General features: G+C 36.3%; 1 protein-coding gene across 1 annotated transcript; it reads right to left on the bottom strand.

Annotated features, from left to right (window-relative positions):
- Positions 1-210: 210 nt before the first annotated feature.
- LOC115623930 (hexosaminidase D) lies at positions 211-21,227 on the bottom strand. The gene is made up of 4 exons (XM_030518489.1): positions 21,175-21,227; positions 3,249-3,416; positions 2,126-2,752; positions 211-1,792 (listed from the first exon to the last, which is right to left on the bottom strand). Exons 2-4 carry the CDS (start codon positions 3,414-3,416, stop codon positions 422-424), a joined length of 2,166 nt encoding a protein of 721 aa, XP_030374349.1. The 5' UTR covers positions 21,175-21,227; the 3' UTR covers positions 211-421.
- Positions 21,228-21,638: the final 411 nt, after the last annotated feature.

Below are 21,638 nucleotides of genomic sequence, written 5' to 3'. Positions count from 1 at the left end.
CTAAAATTGTAATTTGAGAAATGCCACAATATTGTTAACATTCTATTTATCCTTTATTATCCAGCTAGCTTAAGGCGTTTTAAACGCCATGACTAAGAATATGTTTTTTCTTTTGTATCGGGTAGGATTGCCTTTTTTTTTTTTTGAAAAATTTGAAATTTTTAATGGCAAAGTATACAAATTTATAGGATAAATTATATATATGTGGAATAAGTTAAAGAAGAATAATATGGAAATAATAAAACATTTAATATCAGATACATTTTTTTAAAAGAATTCACAAAATGTTAAAATTAATTAAAGTTAATAATGCCGTTTTTAAAATCAACTGATGAAGGAAATAATTTAAGCATTTGTGAATTTCCTACCCGGAAGCAATGATTTATCGCTTGCTTGTATTTATTGCACAAGTAACGCCCCTTCATTGTTCCCCTTGATGGGCCTTTCCAGCTCCCATGCCCAAGTCCTGCTGCAGTTCGGTAGTCGGCGGCAATGGTCGCTGTGGCCAACTTCTACGTTGCAGGAGGGATTGTCCCTGTTCCAGCTGTTGTCGCAGCTTTGTTATCGTTGGATAAATGTGCTGCTCCACAAATTCCGCCACTGTGTGATCATCGTACACCTCCCAGAGCAGCTGTTGGGCCTCACGCGCCATCGTCAGCAGCTCCTCGATGAGCATTGGCGTGCGTGCTGTCAATTCACGCACGCGTAGAGGCGAACTGAAGTTGTGCCTGATATTATAATCGGACAACCAGGCGCTGTTTTCACGTGTCTGCTGTAAATACACCCCCACTTCCATCAGCTTATCCTGCAGGCGCAGCGCATATTTATAGACCAAATGTCCAGGATAATTGCAGACCAAAAATAATTGACTATGATGGGCATTTGGGTGCAGTTCCAGCCAAGCATGGCCCGAACGACGACTATCCGGCTGAAAGACGCACTGCAGAACGCGTAAAAGTTCATTATCCTTGGGATTGGTGCTAAAGTAACCTTTGGCCACGGTGGACAGTGAGGTCATGAGGCTGGGTATGCCCACAGGCAGCAGTTCACAGAGCACCGCAAAATGATCGTAACGCTGCCAACCTGTCAGCGCCAAGCCACGCAAGCCCTTAGAAAACCGTCCCCCCTCCTTGCCAATAACAGCGAGCCAGCGAATGTTGTTCTCCAAATGGCGCTGCAGCGGCGGCACCAATAGACTCTCGCCAAAGGCACCCTTGAAGGCCGATGCAGCCCAGGCCCCCGGAAATACCTTTGCATAGGTGTCCCACAATTGGGGCTGTATGAAATGATAAATATCGCTTGCGTAGACCCAAACCATTGGCTCCACATAGCTGCCTATTTGTGAATTCTGCAGCTCACTCAACGTCATGTCTCGCAGCATATCGTCCCAGATGATGACCTTTATATGTGGAAAGCGCTGCCGCACAAAATGGGCCAAGCTGATGACATGCGTCTGAAAAATTTCACTGCGCATGCGCTGCCGGCATCGTGAGCATTCACCCATGCGCTGCACCTCGTCGCAGCCGATGTGCAGATGAGTGAACTTTAGAGGCAGTTCGGGAGTGGCCTGCGTGGCATTCCCCGGATGCAAATGGAATTCAATCACTTGGGTCAGCATGTGCTCCAAAAAGGCCAGACTTTGCGGCTGGCTGGGACAAATGGATTGCGGACTCTCGGGTATTTCGCGCAGCTGCTCGAATTCAGACAATTTCAGGGCGTATTCCAAATGGCCGAATGTCTGAACGAGCGGCATGATGCTGAGTCCATGCATGGCGGCAGTCTCCAGAAAGTCCTACAAATTGAAAGGGGAGAGGGCGAAAGAGGAATGATAGCATTTACAAAATATTAAGAGCAGTAGCAATTAAAATAAAACAATAATTAACTGTTTTCTTTAACAGAATTTTGCGCAATATAGAAATATTTATTATGTTTATAAAGTTAACAATGTTCAGAATAATGCATTAGTCTTCATGCAGAGATAAGTAAAATAAAGAATTAAAATTACAAGAATGTTTTTTGAAACTTTAATATTTTTAATCTAAATATTATTTCTCATTTCGACGAATTTAAGATATTATATATTATATTGACTTAAAATAAAATTGATATAAATTTAAAAACTTACCCTCAACTCATCTGCCTTGTACGCATTCCCCGCCGCTAGCTGCTGCAGTGCACCCGTAAAAGGAAACATGTCCTCGTACTCGATGAGCAGACCCGTGGCGCCCAGACTGCGCAACATGGGCAGCATTTGCTTAAGGAAGCTCAGCTTGGGGGGCGCACCCTTGAGATCGAGATGAACTAAGCGCTCTGGCGGAGCACGAGGTCCATCCGGTCCAATATTGGCCACCACGGGCACACCCATGCGTTGCAGTTCGTTCTCGTACTGAGTTTGTCGCTCCGCTGAGGTCAGCATGCGCTCATCATCGGCACCATCATCCTCCATGTTGGCGTTACGCTGTCGGTGCTGCTGCTCGAGTATCTTAAGACGCTCCTGCTCGAACAGATAGCTCTCGCCAAATGGGAGGGCGGGCGCTTTTTTGCGTCGCGCGCTTGTTAGTGTATTCTCTGCGGCTGTTGATGTGGGCTTTAAGAAGCGTACAATGCCCAGTGGATGTGGATGAGCTGCTGAGCTTAGTTTGGCACTCTCGGTCTCAACGTTGTCCTTTAGACGTTCGGCTCGTAATATACGATTTGCCTGAGCGATGAGCTTTTGTATTATATAGGCGTGCTGATAGACCGGCTCTCGTTCCTACAAGAAAATTAATAGATCTTAATTAAAGCATTTATAACTAATTATTTTATAATTCCTTACTACAGAAAACCTAATACATAGAGAATTAAGATGTGGAATTAAATGGTGAAAACGCATTCTATTTATATTTGAAATTCAGAAAAATACTTAATAACAGACCGTTCTGGATTATCGCTGGTGCATCTATGATTGACTATGATTTATTTTTAAAATTGCGTTCTCAACTCAGCAACAGACTGTACTGAAGCTAAGTCTATATTAATTATAAGCCTAAAAAAATATTAAATTGATTCCGATTTAGCATTCAAATAAGATCAGTGCAGCCTTTAATTGAGTTCTTTATACAAATTATTTCCGATTTACAAGTAGTCTTCAAAAACGATGAATGCAGTGTTTAATGAAGTTCTTTATACTATTACTTCCTATATTTTTAAAATAACAGAATCGCTTAAAGATATATGTATTTATGTGAGTAGAAATAATTCACACTTACATGGACTCCAGAAGCGGCACTGTTTTCATTCGGTGTGGTGGAGGATGCTGTTGCTGTTGTATCGATAAGTATAGCCCAGGTCCAAAGAGCGAATAATATGAGGCCCGATGCCAGCAGAAGAAATGAAAGTTTTCTACGCCAAATAAATACCAGCAAGTTCGAGTGCATCTGTGAGCAAAGGGAAAAGCTCATCAATATTATATTTTACATTAAATTTAATATTCGAATTCAATTATACAATCCGAGTAAATGGATTCAAAACGGTTTTAATCATAATGTCTTCACACTTTAGATGGCACCTACATGTTTTTGGATTTCATAGAAACAATTTTATTGAAATCCTGGCAATTTTTTTAGAGCACATATTAAAAAAAATTAGTATTATTATATCAGCTATTTGTGTTCAAATTGCTGCGGTTCGTTACTTAAGTACTTCTTCTTATGAGAAGCGCAGAGGAGAGCGGTGTTTTTAAAGTCACTTTGGATAAGTGCTTTATATGAGAAGCGCGCAGGTTTTAATTGAATCGTCAACAGTTTTTTAATTTAATATTATAGTTTATTAGTTTATCTATTTAACATAACTAAATCCACTGTTGCGGCTTGGTGGAGTGCCTCTTAGTTAGTAGTGCTCAGTTTTTCTTAATTTGATAAAATCAGTTATTTGTGTGTAAAGCTGCTTCGATTTGGTACGAAAAAGTAAAATATTTAAAACATTCAACAGCTGACCATTTGTATAATTTTATAAATTTGTTTGTTAAGTTTTTTTTTAAATTTGCATAAAAAATATATTCGTTTCAGGAATATGTGTACCTTGCAAATATTGGCTCTACTGATCTCAGTATTTTATATGCAATTTCCACTACAACTGCATTGCTGAGCTTTGTTGTTATTGTTGTTGTTCTTGCTCCAGTTTGCGTAAAGTACTTATTTGCTGCCACAACAACAGAAACAACAACTAGCTTGTATCACGTTTGCTTTTTATAAATATTTGAGATCCAACAAGTAGCCCCCGGAGTTATGCAATAAATTCCGCAAGTGAGTTGAAAGGAACTACGTTACTCATACGCCACATTGGGCATCTTGTTGTGGCGCCTCATTGGGGTTAAGTGTTGCTGCCGCTTGTCTGTCTGCATGCGTCTGTGTATGTGTGTGTGTATGCCTATGTATGACTGCTTCATTGCCTTCAGCTACACCTTGTTTGTTGGCATGTTCGTACTCTTGTTTGGCACTGAACGGGCGCTGTAATGGGCCAGCGAACTATTTTGCTCGTAAATAGGCAAAACTGGTAGCTTATTTAAATAAGTTTTTGCAACCATAAAAGCTGCACACGTTGCTCCTCAACAAACACGAAATTGTGCAGCAGCTGGTCGAGAGAACTCTTCAGCTTGAACAGACAAATGCAGGTGCTTGAGTGGCAATGCGTGTGAGTGGGTGTGGCTCGTTTGTGGGTCTCTGCTGTGCAACTGAAATTAAATTAACTTGTGAGTGGCTGGGCACCGAATAGCGAGTAAAGTTTGCAGCAATGCGCTTTTCAAGTCTTTGTGGTCATTTAATGACACTAACAGACATTTACATCGGCCTATAATTAATTGCCAATAAAAGAAACAGAAGACTTGAAGCCATCTTTAAATAATTTATACTCTTAGCAGCGATTATTTGAAAGTGGTTGAAAATATAAATCAGAGTTTAGTTTAGAGTTAGCATTTTAATTTATAATTTATATTTTTGTTGTAGTAGTTATTATTTGTTTCTTTTAAATCAATTCAATCAATTCTTTTAAAACCTGTTATAATGTTGAATGCCATTTAGATTTATTTAATATTTGTTAAATTTCCAACACAATTAACAATTCTCTTTATTAATTTAAATTTTTTTATGATTATAGAATCAACAAATTCAGAGCGTTTTGCAACAAATTTTAGATGTTAGATATGCGAAAATTTCAAGTTCAATATGAAGCTTAGTATAGTAATTTATATTTTTCCAAGCAGAGACTTGTTTTCATTATCGTATCATTCTTTATTGTCAATACTGAAGGTATTAGATCTTCGAATTCAGAAGACAGTAACCCTAATAACAACAGTATTTAGTGACAATTTAGGAAGGCTGTGTCGGCATGAGCTAATCTTTTACAAGCCGATTTTGCAGGCTGGAGGGAAAAATTTTATTTTATTAACGTAAAAGACACAATTGGGGTCGATTACTGAGCTTTAAATAATTGAAATTATACTGTTGATGAAATTTCCATTTTACTATATTTTCTATATTACGAGTGCATCCTCAAACCTACTTTATTTCATTTAGATGACCTTCAAGTAGTTTTCAAATGGCAACCCATAGCGTATTTTCTGTAGACCTTTGCAAACTTGCAAACGAAATCTAATTACGAATATTTCATGCACACATTCTCATGAGAAAGTTTCTTAGGACAAAAAAGAAAAACAAAAACAGAACAACAACAAATAAAAAGCCGCAGTAAAGTCTCTGCTTTCAACAAGCCACAAACAGTTGTCAGAGTTCCTAAAATACGACGTATACGAAAAATACGGACCCATGCGTAGAACGACAGACTGCGGCCGTAGTTGGGAAAATAACTCACAAGCTCACGAGTAACAAAACTGTGGCAAGCGCGTTCATCTGTTCGTCTGTTGTCGGTGCACAAAAGGTGACGCTGCAGGGTGCATCATAGGAGGCCCAGTCCCAGCATGGAACATATGTGTGTGTATAAGGCTTTGAACAGTGGTGCGTATTTAAAGAATTGGTGTGTGAAAAACGAATTTCCGTTAAGATTTATATTACAAATAAATACAAATCCATTTTAAGAAAAAAAAACATGATTATACAATTGTCAAAGTTATCATAAAATTTAATAATTGTCCAACCTAGGACAAATCTTTAATAAAGAAAAATATTAAATAATAATAATAATAATAATAATAGAAAAAGCATCCAAATTTCATATCTGAATTTTTAATAATGTTAGAAACAAATTACTAAACAAATATATTGGGAAACAAGTAAGTTCGACTAATTATTCGACTATTTCTTTAGAACATGATTTTTCAGTTAAATGATAATGAATTTTAAAGCGAGCTTCGCACAAAATGTGAGCAGTTTTCAAAGAAAATGTTTGGTAGGTATTGGCCGAAGGAGTTGTATTCCGAAGACTAGTTCCTATTTGAAAGCAGCCTTCAATAAACAAACGTGGTAAGTAACTGAACTTATCGTTTGAAATATAATGTTCCAGAAATTGCATTTTGCAAATTTACATTTCCACAAACTGATTATTATTTGCTGTTCACTTTTTTCCACTGCACTGCAGGCGAACAAAGGCTGTCTAATCGTGTGGTAACATCGTCTAGAACCGGCTCTTTGATGTCGAATCTTGGTGACATTTGGTGTTGTTGTTCTTGTTGTTTGGTATCCTTTTCGGTTTCCTGCTGACGTCACATCAATTGCATTGCCATTTCTGAATGCTCGCCCGTAGAGTTGTGACAATTTTTGGGCAGTAAACTGAAATTTAATTGCGCACAATCCAGAGGGCCAATTTACAAGTGCTTCTCTCTCTGGCAGCTGGGTAGGAAACGTGGGGGCGAGGTGAGGAGGATCTACGCCCTTCTGCCCAATTTGTTTATGCAACGTTTCAGGCAATGCTTGAAGACATGCCTGGCACTAACAAAGCAATTTGGCAGTTTGCCAGCGTACAAAAAAAAAAAAGTAGCGAGGCAAAAATCCTTAAAGCTGTTTAGGTTGTTATGTTGGTTGTTGTTGCTATTGCTGTCCGTCCATTTGTCCAACTTAAAATGCACTCAAGCGCTCTGTTTATGATTTCATGTTTGCCCGCATTCCCTCGACACGCTTATTGCATTCTTGCCTTGCATTTTAAAGAGCATAAATTTGTTTTCTGCACTTGGGCGCATTAAAACAAGGCAAAGGGGGCGTACGCCGCATGCTGTATCGGGGTCGGTTGAGGGCGTAAATGTGCTTCGAAGGAAATGTGTGCGAGAGCCCGACGCCAGATAGATATGCCAACAAATTCTGAAACAGAAAACCAACCGCGTCGAGGCATCAGAAAAAGAAGCACGCTTAAACTAAAGCAGCAGCCTTTGCATCCTTACACTCTCAGAATATATTATGTACTATTAAAGCCGATGGCCATAACAAAGGACTGTTGAGTCGGAAAATTCTGCGGGGCTTAGCTACATACATAGATACACGTATATTGTGTGCGTTCGTTGATGTCAAGTATAGAGAAGCTTACGAGCATTTCTTTATACATGTACATATATATTTTTAACTCGTTTAACTCGCTCGCAGATATTGATATAAAAGAATCTATGGAAAATGGCTAAATGGTGCTTCAAACATTTTTTTGTAGATAGATGAATTTACCGTCTGGTCTGTGCTTTGATCAGGCAGTGAGAACAAAATGTTTTGTTATGTTCTATGGGTTCTGAAAGATATAGTTGTATATGTGTAGAAAATAAAAACATAATTTTATTGCGACTAATCTTTTTTCCAGTCTATACTATGCCTTCTTTAGATTTCTATGAAATGGTATAGAACTTGAGTAATCAGTAATTCTCAATAAATTTTGAATTAAATTATGTTCCATTAATGAACAATTCGTTTAAAGGATTCACATTAGAAACTAATAAAAAATATAGCTTTATGAAACTGATTAACATTTAAAGTTTCAAACTTATAATTTTGATTGCTTCTTCGACTTCATTACTGATCTGTGGTATATTAATTTACAAATTTTTCTTGAGTGTATGGGTCAGTTGGGAAAAGACCAAGCGGCCAGGCCATGCAAAATGTTGTGCCAAGTTTTTGGCCTTGTTATCGCATCGACATCCGCTGCCTTGTGGATTCTGTTCTGCGCTGCTCAAGAGCCAGAGTCATAATCGGCAATTAGGCAATTTAACGCCTTATTAACGTCCATTAGACTATTATACCAATGCTGCTCTTTAAGCCACCAACAAAAGAGTCCTCCAAGCTGATGAACTCGATGCAGCCATTGTTTTTGTTATTGTTGGCCTCATTGAGCTGCATTTTATAGCTTGGTCCGCTCCTTCATATTCCTACAGCGTTGTTGAAATTCGCGCCGTAGTTTTTCACTTGTTGGAAATGCGAATGTTGCGTTATGAATTTTTAAAAAAAAATTGGCAAAGAGTGGAACTTTATTTAAAGTTACTTTACTAGTTTGCTGTTGATATATAGTATGTTATTGAAGAGAGGCATTGCCAGAGGCTTGCATTATCAGACCAACATTTGTCTAACATGGAATAGTAACAAAGGCTATATGCATTGGTTGTAACATATAAGATTATACATAAGCTTCACTATAAAAACATCAAACTAGTTCATTAAATTAGTATTTGGTGGTAAGTGCAAGTGAATTGTTATTATTTTGTTAAATATCTCCATCTTCAAATGAACATACTGAGCACAAAGACGAGACAGCAAGCATTGCTGTTGTGCTTGTTCAAGGATTAAGAACAGCATGAAGATAATTCAATTATTTATAAGTATTTTTGTCGCAATGCATTGTCCTTTAGTTAATGACACATTTATTTACTCTTCAGCTTCATCTACTTTAATTGCGCTTGATTTAAGCAGAAGCAAGTAGTGTTCGTAATTGAAAATTCAAGTGAGATTTGAGACAAAGTTACTGGCATTTTTATATCAGTGAATCAAAGTTTATTCTTTGACCGATATAGACTATTAGAGCCAAATTGATAATCAACACAATTACCCACAATTCCTGTTACGTTTCGGAGCACGTTATCGTTACCTGTTGTAAGAACCTTTCATTACAAAGATCCAGCTACCGGCAAGATATAAGTTTCGTTGGTGTCTTTTCACATTCTCAAGAAGAATAACGTCATTACGCACAATCACAACAAAACAACACCTTACAACACCTTATAAGTAATTAAAGTAAACTATTATTAAATTATGCACTATACGTCTTGCCTTAATGGCGACAACGAACCGCCCTGCTGGAATATCAACTAATTTTTTTAAGCAATAAAAAACAGACAACTTAATTTTTTCTTAAATATTAAAGTGTTTCGTTTTCATAATAATCCCATAATTCTCAACATTCCCACATCCCTTGCATGTATCATCATCGTAAATATAATATATGTAAAGCCAATTACAAATTCCATGCACCATATGCCTGACGGAATGAGAGCTCAGTTGCAAAATCGAACATTGCTGACCCACTTTAAATGGCAGTATCTTAATATGTAATCCTGACAGTCATAAATTTGTGCCATTGTTAAAAAATGCTTTACTTATTTGCATTGAAATTTAGCGCACATAAATATGGCTTATGGTAAATGGCGGCCCAAAAAAAATTGGCAACAAATGTCGACAGTCAGCGCCCAGCCAGTGAATTATTTGTGCCAACGAAAAACAGCAACAATATGCAACAATGTCAACGAATATCGAATAAACAGAGTGCAGCAATTCGAGCTTAAAGCGAAAACAAATTGTATTTGCATAAAATTGCATATAATACGGTGAAACGAAATGGCGAACGGAAGCGGAAGTGGTAGCTGAACGGTCAGACAGGCTATTGCTGATGAACTTAGTTGACAAGCTGTTGGCAGTGTGAAAAAAGTTTGTTGTGCTACATATAATGAATAGGTGCCACATACTACCGGTGCTGGAAAAACTTTTGAGCGGCGGGGCCATAGCAAATTAAATTTCGCTGCAGCGTGGAAACTGCAACGCCTATAAATATGCAATACTTACTTTGCGAGCTAAAGCGCCAAACAAAACTTAACAAATATGTTTTTTGCGCGAGAAGCAAAAAAGTATCTATAAATAGACTTAAAAGTTTATCATTGGCTGCAACAATAGTGGGAATGCCTTACAGAAAAATAACATTTTTGTTAGAAAATAAAGTTTATAAAAACATAAACATGATTCAAACTCTTCATTTGCATGCATAACAAATTAATTCCTTAATTTATTGATTCATATTGTTGTTGTCGGGAGAGCCCGATTCTTGAATATGCTGTTCCACCATTTTTCCTGCCACAGTCACTTAACTGAAATAAAGTTTGCATTATCATTCATTCCTATATAATAAAGTGAACCCATCTTGATTATTTGCATGTCTCACCATCCCTAAATAAACAAAACTCAATTCCGTGCTAAACAGCAAGCTCAGCTTATTAGATGATCGTATTTTAGCAATGTGTATGTATTAAGTAAAAAGTTCAAATTCTCTCTAGTAAATAAACGAAATATATGAGAATTGCAAGGCCTCCTTCAGAGTCTCAGAAATTTTCATTCCAAGCGCCCTTCTATTTAAAGGGTTTAAAAAGAAAAAGGAAATTTTAAGAAAAATAAATGCAGCAGATTTTTTTCTTCCATTTTCCTCTGTTAAGGCAACTTACACACATACAGAGATCAGGCATAATAAGGACAAACTGGACATGGTCGTTGTTTCCGTTTCTATCTCCGCCTTCGTCTCCAGCGTTGATAGTGTCTGTGTATATCTGCCGGCGGATGCTCGTGTTTATAATTCGAAATGATTTTTTCCTGCATTTTATCGCTGACTGCGGCAGAAATTGCGACAGTTGTAATGCCTGCTGCTTTGGTCAGTGTCAGTTGAAAATTGTAGATTTTGTTTCCTACTGCATTGGTGGCCATCACTTTACATTTACATATTTATTGCCAGACAGTATACGATTGTTATATTTAGTGTCGCTTTTGTCATTTATTTACTTAAGCGCAAGCATTGGGAATCGTATTATTTCAATGTGCATTTCTAGCATTTCTACTTTTTATCTCTATTGCTGATTTAGTTCGTTAAGGGAGCTTTGAATTAAAGGACAAATGTATACACGGCGTATGCGTAATGCGTATACTTAACAAGTTGTAGTAATTTTATATGCAATTCTTTAGTAATTCTTTAATAACTGCTCTTTCAGGATATATTGGGATTTTATGCTAGACAAATCCCCCTTACAATATGCTGAATCAATTTTAATTAAATTTCTTTTATATTGAGCATTTTGAGTTTGTGTTGCCGATTATTAGTATAAAGTTCTCATGCGATAATGGGATATCTAATCAATCTAATTTTGTATTTTTCTTAACATTTTAAATTAAAAACTTATTAAATAATTACCAGCTTATTAGCATTGTATATAGATTTCAGTTATAGATACTTATGTACAAGTATTCCCCTGATGTGTCAGTCAGTTACATAATTGAAAGTTCCTTCATTGCATTTGTGCCTTGAAATGTTGTTCTCCCTTTTACAAGTATTGCAGCTATTTGTCCATAAACAATATGTATTATTAATTAAAATGCAGAGCGCTTTTGTTAAACTGATGCGATTTGACAACAGCCTGTCTGCACATTGTGCATGTGTGTATGTGTGTGTGTTTTTGTTTGCACTCACTGTTTATATTCGACTTGGCTTTTTAGTATGCGCTTTGCGACACTTTTCCCAGCGAAAGCCATTAAAAATTTTGTGCTGCTTTTGTTTGGCAGCAAAAGCCAAAGCCAAAGCCAGCCCAAGCCAAGCCAAGCACTTTGCACACACTCATACACACATTGACACACACTAGCGCACTAAATGCATGCATATATGTGCGAGTATGTATGCACATACACACATATAGTTTAACCGTATGTATGTCTGTATGCAACACATCTGCAACAACCGCAATTTCCAGCATTAGTGAGTGCGATGCTGATGACAGCAAATGACGAACGTTGACAACAATATGTTTACTAATGCAGCCGCACACACACTCAAACACGAAGAGAGGAAGGGAGTGAGTGAGAGATAGAGATAGACAGACAACATCATAAAAGTGTTCATGCTCCTCAGTCTCGTGTGGGGCTGCCTACTTATGGCGAAACGAAACGCAAACAACACACAACGAATGGGGAATGGGGAATGAGGAATGAGGAATGAAAGGAGTTAGGAGATTGGAATAGGGAATGAGTTCGCGTGACCAAAACAAACACGGCGACAGTTTCCGACATGATGGCATGCACCAACTGCTTATGAATTATCAAGTAGCAAACGTTGCCTCATCTGCGGCGACTCCATTCATCATTTGGTTTGGACGCCCTTTATGAATGGCTAAAGGAAATTGGTTCTGTCTAATGGCTGAAAGGGCAGCACTGCGCCACTCACCTGCTAAGTGGCTAAATTTTTAATGGCATTTCATTGAGCCATTGAACTCGAATGGAAAGCAATCGATTTGTTTGAAAGATAATCAAATCAAATCACCTAAACAACGATACTTGTCAGCATACATGCATACATACACAGGTACATAGGAACATATGTATAGTATGAATATGTAGATGTGTATTGGTAACAAAAGTCAAAACTAGAAGGGGGATATTAAACTACAATATTTAGACGAAACATTTTTATCTGATGTTTTTATTTAGCTTTATTCGCGTTTAGAAAATAGTAACAATGCCCACAAACAGTGTTTGAACTGCAAATAACATTTTCGTTGCTCCATGAAGAAATTTATAGCGAAAAAACAATTTTTAATTGTTAATATTGACAAACTGATGCATACTATGTATATCCTACATTGCAAGTGCATCGACAGGAGAAGTAAAAAGGGAATCGCTGTAGCTGTCAATTAACAAAATTAACTCAATGACTTGTAAAAGGATCTGGGTCGATGCTGATTGTATAAGCTTAATCCATATATATACATACATGTTTATATATATATTTTTTTTTTAATTGGAGATAAACATTTTTAATTAATTAGCCAGTTAGTCAATAAGCATAAAAACACCTCATGTTTAAAAAGGCTAATTGTTAAATAATTACTTTAAAGTATACAAATTTTATATAGTCTTTGCATTTTCAGTGCTAGAAGTTCTAGAATTCTAACAGAATTACAAAAAATACAAAGCATAGCTGCATTGAAACAAATTCATTTCGTATTTTATATTTTAAATGTTTGATGTACAACTATTTTTGTAATATGAACTAAGAATTAAATTCTAGCAGCACATATAGTATGTCTAAGCATTAGACAACTTTTCGTGTCTTTTCGGGCAACTTGATAGCTTTTTTTAATTATACATATATTTATAGGTATTTAACTGCGTACAAGGACAACAGTTAACTAAAAGTATGTATACGCCTGACATTTTTAAAAGTAAATAAATACCTAACAAAATAATTAATGTCTCTTGTTACAAAACGAAAAATAGAAAAACTAGTTCTAATTTTTTTAATATTAAAAACTGAAAAGTTGCTCTCAAGAAATTATTAGCTTAGCTTTCGTAAAATTCTAAGAATTATAAGATAGAATAATTTGTATATTTTAGCTCACCAAGATATACATTTCACATTTGTTTTTAACACCGCAAGTTGACGTATGTTTGAGTGGCATTCGAAGTACACTCGACATTCAAATGTATTCACCTGTTTCAAGTTATAGCAATTTCCAAAGTGCTTGCCGACAAACTTGAAGTCTTTTTTTTTTGGGAACACACATGCTTGTGTGTGAGGAATTCAGAAAACACTCTCAATTGTAACAAGTTGGGGAAACTTTTAAGGACATTGCCACACTTTTCAAGTAATTCAATTTGTCTATGGCCAGTGTAGTGCTTGATGAAAACTTTGACGCTTTGAAAGATTTACTCTTAAATAAAGGAATACAGTACGTGCAAGGTGTGTGTGTGTGCAACTTTGGAAAATCTTGCGTCTTGTCAAGGCAATCTTTACAAGCAGCATAGATTCATGATGTGCACCACACACACATACACATACGCACTCGCACACAAATTAATCAACGTCATCCAAACTACAAGTTGGGAGTACCCTTCCCTTCCAAAACGGAAGCAGGACAAAAGGCACTTGCAGAGCATGTTTTATGCTTCGCTTTTAATATGACTTAAAAATTAATTAAGTACCGCTGTTGCTTAAGTTTAGCATTGCTGTTGCATTGCCACTCCTTAGCTGCCAACAAAGGCGGACAAGAGGAAGTAAAGGAGATAATGCAACAGACAGACTGACGGGCAGACAGACAGCAGCAGGAAGTGTAGGTACGAGAGTAGGAAGCGTCTTGTGACTAGGAACGCGCGCAGCAGCAAATTGAGATGGAGAGTTGCTTTTTTCCATTTAAAGTTGTTGTTATAGTTGATTACGAAAACTTGTGGCGCATATCATTTTTCACAATGGAAAAGCTCTTATTATTATTATTATTCCTTTTCAAATATAACTCACAATCAGCCTTTTAGCTTCTGGATTATGTCTGGATAACATTTATTGCAACGCGGCAGAGTTAATAAAATTGAAATAAAATTAAAACGCCAATTTCTTAGATAGTAAGATAGTTATGAAATTAATGTAATATAATAATAATATGAATTCTGAAAATTAGTTCTAGGGTTTTTGTAACAAAGTAAATAAGTAATTATTTTTCAAGGAAAGAATGCAAAATTAAAATTTACAATAAAATATGGCTTTTTTGATAAAAACTTTTAAGCAATATGATCCAAGCCCTTTTAAGCCCTTGAGTATTTCGAACTTTAAATTGGTTAATCCAAATTCTCGAAACTCACTTTTCAAGTTTCTTAGTAAGAAATATGTTTAGCGAAAATTATTTCAATAAATCAGAAGACTATATGGATGAAAACTTTCAAATATACGATCCTCTATTCAAAGCTTCGGAGCTCATGTAATGATGAATAAAATTTTGTCAAATAAAAACTTATTTGCTAAGAACAAAATTGCAAAAATAGCGAAAATCTTGCGATATTCTCTGACCCTATGGGATACGATTTATTAGCCAGTTCAACGAGCTAAATAAATATGAATATGAATCTAAATTCATAAAACTGGTTAATATTTTTTAATGACATTATAAAATATGACAAGCACGAAGAACTATATATAAAAAGTTTGCTGTTCGCGATTGCATTTGTTTTCCAGTTACACTCTGTGGAAATATATTGTTAAAACCAGAGCAAATTTGTTTAATTAGAAGTGAAAGCTAATTTAATAGTTGGGAACTATTCAAATTTCAACTGTATGACTACAAACTGTAATGGAACACATATTTTGTTCAGCATATTTTGGTTTTGGGCCGTTGTCCTTAGCCGGTATAATATGCAATTCAAATGTTTTTAGAAATTACCATGCACATTATAACGATTTAAGAGAATTAAGTGCAACAACAGCAATAAAAAACGCCATGGCAGCCCGTTACGTTTTATAAATGCAAATAAGTATGCAACAAACACTTCGTGCAAAAAAACATCGCCCATGGTTGTCATCATTGCCGGTAACCGAGGGGTGAGGTGGAAAGGGCAGCGAGTGTGTTGTTTTACAGAGTGGAAGAACGGGTGGGGCGGGGAGGGGGGGAGGGGGAATGATGTGCGATTGCTACTTTGTCGCCGTTGCAAGCTACATGCCTGTGTGTTTGACGGCAACAAGCAATGTGTGTTTCATGTGGCCATGTAATCAAGGAAACCCTTTCGTCTGTTTGTTTTGTAGGCGCACATGTCGGCGCTGCTTGTTGTAGTTGTTGTTACTGTTGCTGTTGCTGTTGCAGGAAGGCTCAGACACACACGCCCAGTGTTTGGCTTCGATACGCACTCATGCAAATATAATTTGTGCATTGAAACGCTTGCCCAACATTACCAGCGTTAAAAAAAAAACAGAAAGGCTTGGGCTGAAACTACTGTGGATCGATCATTATCAATGCTTAATAGTGCGATCAGGATTCGAAATTCCATAAAGTCTTGACATACAATCGATGTTGGCGGGGTTTTATGAATATTATTTCCCGTAATGCCATTTTATGTTACTTCTCTTTGTCGTAAAATAAAGATGTATATATTGCTTGTAAATTTTATCGATTTAGTCATCCATTATTATTAATATTATTTTGTTGGCAAGTTTTTCAACCTAACAAGAGTTGCGGAAACAACATCAAATGCAACTCCGATTTGTGTTTTCCACTTATCTATTTAAATATAAAATTATTTGTCCCAATATTTGAATTCAAAAGTCAATTTTTGTTTAAAAATCACATACAGATAATACTAATTTACATAAATAGTAAAACAGCGGACAACAAAATGTGAAACACAAATAATTACCAGTTCTATATTTGTTTGTCATCAAAGAAGACTGTCAATGTCAATTAAACATAAAAAAACTTACAAAATTATGTGAAAGGAAATAAGTAAGCTCGCCAGCGGCCAGATTTGATTTTATCATAAATAATTAATAAATATAATGCTTTAAAATTGGGAAATGGTGCTGCTAATGAACGAGTTAATGAAAAAAACGGTGATTTTTAAATAAAAGGAGTACAAAAACTATCATTTTGTTCAATTCAACAATTTCCGGTTAATCTTTTCGCTCCATCGTCCAGTATGCCATTATTGCCACCTGTCTGATATGCAACTGCGTGAGTATGCGTGTGTACGATATATATAAATGCCTGCGTGTGTGTGTGTGTGTATGCGTGTCCATGCATGTGTCCGAGCTGGTACGCCATGTTTACTTTTTGGCTTTCGCCTTTCTCGCACGCTGAACGCTCCTGGGAACGTACGTGAAGTAAGGGTTCCTAGGGCGCGAGAAGAGAGGGTCAGAGGAATGCGCAAAAGCAACGAACGTGCCATTGTTTTAAACTATTTTTTCTGCGTTTTCACTTAAGTTCTGTCTGTGCGCGTCTGTCTGTATGTGTGTTTATTAAAATTGCAAAATTTCTGCGTGTTTGCTTCTGTCACGTGACTGTGTGTTTGCCTGTGTGTGTGTGTGTGTGAGTGTATTTGTGTCGCGTCCATGAGGACCACAACCGCAGTGCTAATGAAATATTTAATTGTAATTTTTGGCGCTGGTGTTGCTGCTTGCATAATTAAACGGGTGAAATTAAGTAAATGAACTTTGGCAAGTATTTTAATTAAGCGATAAGAAATTTATAATGTCGCACATACACAACCAACATATTTAACTACAAGGGGATCAAAGTGGAAAGGGTCTGACACATTGCTTGTCATTTGCATTTTCCGCTGTCTCTGTGTACAGTTGTGTGTATGTAAGTGTAATTTTCCAAAATACAACCGCATTGCGCGACATCCATGCATGTTTAGTAGCGATAATGGACCACCACTAAAGAGACTGTGCATATGTGAGTAAGCATGTGTGAGGAAATGTTTTAAAGTAAAATTGTCATAGTCTTTAATATTTACATAAAACATACAAAATGCGGTCAAACGATTGCAACAAATTGAACATAATGAGTATTCACATTTAGCATATTTTCTTTAAGTTTACAGTAGCATTTATTTTAAACGAACCACAAATCTGTGTATTTCATATACAGGGGTTTTACGTTAAAAACTAAAATCAGTTACTAATTGCACATTTGGTCGCGTACAGCGTGAAGTAATTAAATTTATCATAGCATAATATTTATTCAATATATTGAGCTTGAAAAATTTAATACGGACTTATTAAACAATTTGTTAACCAATTATTTATTGTGTAAATATTCTAAATAAAACGAATATTCTTTTGCATATACAATTCACTGTGAAGTCACTGAAAAAGCTCAATAAGATCACATGTTTGAAATTTGAAAATTATTTGAAAATATATTCAAAAGTTGCAAATATAATATAAATAATTCTCACATACAACAATTTTCTAGTCTGGCTAAGACTTTATTCATGTGCCAAAACAAAATGGCGCCATAAAATGGCCAAGGCACAGAATGGAATCAAAAGTGTAGCATACTTTTGCGGGTCAATGAAAAAACACATGCCTCTGAGCCCACAAATCAGCTGCCTTTTTGGGCAATTGAATTACGACAGCGGCAAGTAAAAATCCACTGTGAAGCACATGGGATACAACAACAACAATAACAACGAACAGAGCTAACGGTTCACACGACATAACGAAGCTAGTTATAAGACGGCAAAGGAAACTGCAAAACGGAAACAGCTTTCGCAGTTTTGCCAGTTTCATAAATCGTGCAATGCAGTACAACAGCAGCAACAACAACAGAAACATCAGTTACTGCAAAAGTAGGAGCAGCGAAAGCAACTGCAAAATGAGCCATGACGCGTCGGCCACACTTTTGATATATGTGTGCGCATCAAGGCAAGAGGCTGCTACTGACAGCAGCTTATTCTAGGGAACACCGAAAGAAATCTAAAGGAGCTTTACCGAGTTTAGTCCTTAAGTCAATTATTATCTTAGTAAACTGTCCAATTCGAAATTGTTGGAAAATGTAAAAAGACAGACTGAGTTTTTTTTGATTGGAATTTTAAGAATATTTAAGGTCAAAATAATAATAAAATTTATAAAAATTAAGAATGTTGCAAAATTTTACAATCATATGAAGAATATATGGCTCTATCTTGTGAAACAAATAATATCTTAGGAAGAACAGGGCTGGGTCACTTTTAGTTTTACAAATTATTTAAACAATACTACCTATAATTAAAACCGAATTTAATGCTGATAAAGTGCAGCTTTCATATTGGGTGTGCTTTTATAATACTAATATTAAGCATTCAAATACTATTAAAAATGTCCTCCCAATCTGTAGAATATAAGCTGAAAGTTAAACCGAGGGAATTCAAAATCAATTGCAAAATACCGAACTTATATTATCCACCCAAACTTAATTCATCGTATACCTAAATATTTAAGCTATATTTGAATTTCAAATTCAAAATATGTATTCTTTCGTGAAAATATATCTGATTTTTAATCGTATCTACACGTATGTATATTGATATTCAAAGACAACCCATATAGGTTGTTCTATCAGTGTAGAATTTATTCATGGTGCATCGTTTAATGTGCAAGTGATGCATATGTATGTTATGGCAGCAAAGTTCACAGCTAGCAAGTTGTTATCCTTCCTCGTCTGTCAAGCTGCGAATTAGATTTATATGAATGAGCATTCTACCTGCGGCTTGTTTGCACTAAAGTGGAAGAGGTTTTGATTTTGCACTAAGCACAAATTAAATTAAAACGCTGTCAAGTGTGTGGATGTGTTTGTGTGTGTGTGCGTAAGTATGTGTTCATAATGAAGATGCATGAGTTTTTGAACAACTTTTTCGAAATAAATAAATGAGAAATCTTTTTTATGTACTACAATTTTAATTTAACTTAATTAAAGTACTTGATTGTTGCTTTAAGCGATTTTAAAGAAAGTCTTTTACAGGTGTAATTACGATTCGAATCCCCAGTGTGAAATAAAAAAGGCTCACCCAGCACTTTACTGCTCTTAAGGACATTCATGCAATTAACTCAAGCCAGTAACCGCAACTCTCAATATTTCAGTGCGCGCGAAAGCAAAAGCGGCCACTAAGCCCACAAGCTTACACTCAAAATTGAACAAGAGAAGCGAACGAAATGAAAGAAATAAAGGACATGCACAAAAGATTCATAGTTAAGCCTTTTAGTGCAATGCTGTCGAAATGATTGTAATTGAATGTGCCACAAACTGCCTGTGTGTGTGCTTCTACATAAATGCATGTGTGTGTGTGTGTAAGTTTGCGTGTGTATATTTGCTTGTGTGAGGCCATGTTCTAGCCTTGCGATCATACGCTTACATATATACAAGTACAAACATAGTCAGAATCATAGACACATTGACCAAAATAAAATGTTGCCCTTGGCAGCTGTCTGCCTATCCAAAAACCAACAACAAGAAAAAGAGCCAAAACAACACGCTAGCCGCTCATTTTTAAATTTTAGACAGCAATTTCAACGCTAAAGGATTAAAGCCAAACATTAACTTCAATAAAAATGTGTCACATAAATATTGACAAAAGCGAACTCAGCCTAAAGCGCTCTTATTCATTTGTTAAGTCAGAGCCCAAGGACATGATGGAGGGGCATTTGCATTGGATTTGAATGCCCAAACTATTCAACGCTTTTAGCAGTTCAACAAAATGTTTCCAATGCAATTTTGTGCTTTGCGCCATAAACTGTCGGCAATATGCAAATAAACGCCAAACTTTTGTTACCATACAAATGCATCAATTGGAGCGCCCCCGTCCACGAGCCCTTACAGCTATTGAAACAATTTGAAACAAACGACGTACAACATGCAACGTGCTTGTAAGCTCAGCCTTAAAGTCGGTCAAATTGGCATCACGTGCTTTTAGAGCTAAAAACACTAAATATTCCAGCACACAATATTCAATTGGAAACTTTATAATTTACCTTTTCTTAATTATTTTTACAATTCTTTATTTCCGTGTGTGTTTATGTGTCTGAACAAAACTCGATTCAACAAAAATTTGTTTTAGCCGCACTATTAATTAACACCATGGCGCCTACGGCAGGACTAGTTTTATTATTTGCGCGTGAAACAACAAACTACGAGATGAATGGTACACTGCAGTACTCGTACTAGATCGGCGCAGGAACTTCGTGTAACGCACAGCATCCGCGTACAGTTGCAGTTGCACTGTTTCTGTTTACCGTTAGCGGCTACTATGGACCCTATACTTGGCGCCCAGAAAAAGGTTCTTGCGCAGTAGCAGCGACACATATTTAAATGTAACGTAACTTGTGGGTCGAAACTGTAGCTGATTGGACAGGACACTCAAAGCTTGCGGGTAATTTCCATCGGCGACTCAGTGCTACGCAACTCAAACAAAGTGACGCAGGTAAGCAGTAAGTTGTTTTTATTGTCCCTATATCATGAATTACACCGATAAAAATGAACAAAAACATTGCCCGCGAACTTTTGAATTTTTACTTACAGTGTTGCCCTATTTAAGTATTGTTTTGTATCGATTTTTAAATAAAGTACTGCCAAATGTTACGGGTGGCAATTTCTTGCAATTTCTCAACATTTTCATATAAATAAAAATATGTACTTCTACTTTTCTTCAATTTATATAATTATTTTAATTTACTTACCCAATTATGACCGACAAAGAAAGAACACAAAATGCACTGCAATATGGGTACACAAGAAAACTGTGTGAAGGAAGAGCGTGCGAGGAATAGGTGAAAAACAAAGTGAGTAAAATGCCGGAGCTGAGCTGCCAGACTGCTGGGTGCCGGTGGTAAGCATTTTATTTCCTACAAACTATAAAATGTCCCCAATGAATTCAAATATTAATTTCTTGTTAGTGTATCTTATAGTTAGTATATTTAAATTTTGTATTCATATAATCATTTTTTCAATTATTTTTCATTATATGCCATTCTATTTAACAGTCTGGCAGCATGCAAGCGGCAATGTGCGTGTGAGCGAGATAACTACTAAGAACGCAAAGCACTTACCAAAATAATGAGCAGAAAAAAATATTGGTTTGTTCGCTCCTTCCTACCATTCGCCTTTTGAGAGACGATTGAGACGCAACTTGTAGCAGTAAAAA

The sequence above is a fragment of the Scaptodrosophila lebanonensis genome, unplaced genomic scaffold (genome assembly GCF_003285725.1).
Source record: "Scaptodrosophila lebanonensis strain 11010-0011.00,11010-0021.00 unplaced genomic scaffold, SlebRS2 tig00000053-arrow-pilon, whole genome shotgun sequence".
Lineage (NCBI taxonomy): Eukaryota > Metazoa > Arthropoda > Insecta > Diptera > Drosophilidae > Scaptodrosophila > Scaptodrosophila lebanonensis.
Note: the sequence above shows the minus strand (reverse complement) of the source record. Positions and strands in the feature narration are given on the sequence as shown.

Excerpts from the sequence above, each read along its gene's own strand:
- LOC115623930 (XM_030518489.1), bottom strand. The coding sequence starts at position 3,416 with ATGCACTCGAACTTGCTGGTATTTATTTGGCGTAGAAAACTTTCATTT. Across the intron at positions 2,753-3,248 it reads GTGCCGCTTCTGGAGTCCAT|GAACGAGAGCCGGTCTATCA; the intron begins GTAAGTGTGAAT and ends ATTTTCTTGTAG. Across the intron at positions 1,793-2,125 it reads ACAAGGCAGATGAGTTGAGG|GACTTTCTGGAGACTGCCGC; the intron begins GTAAGTTTTTAA and ends TTCAATTTGTAG.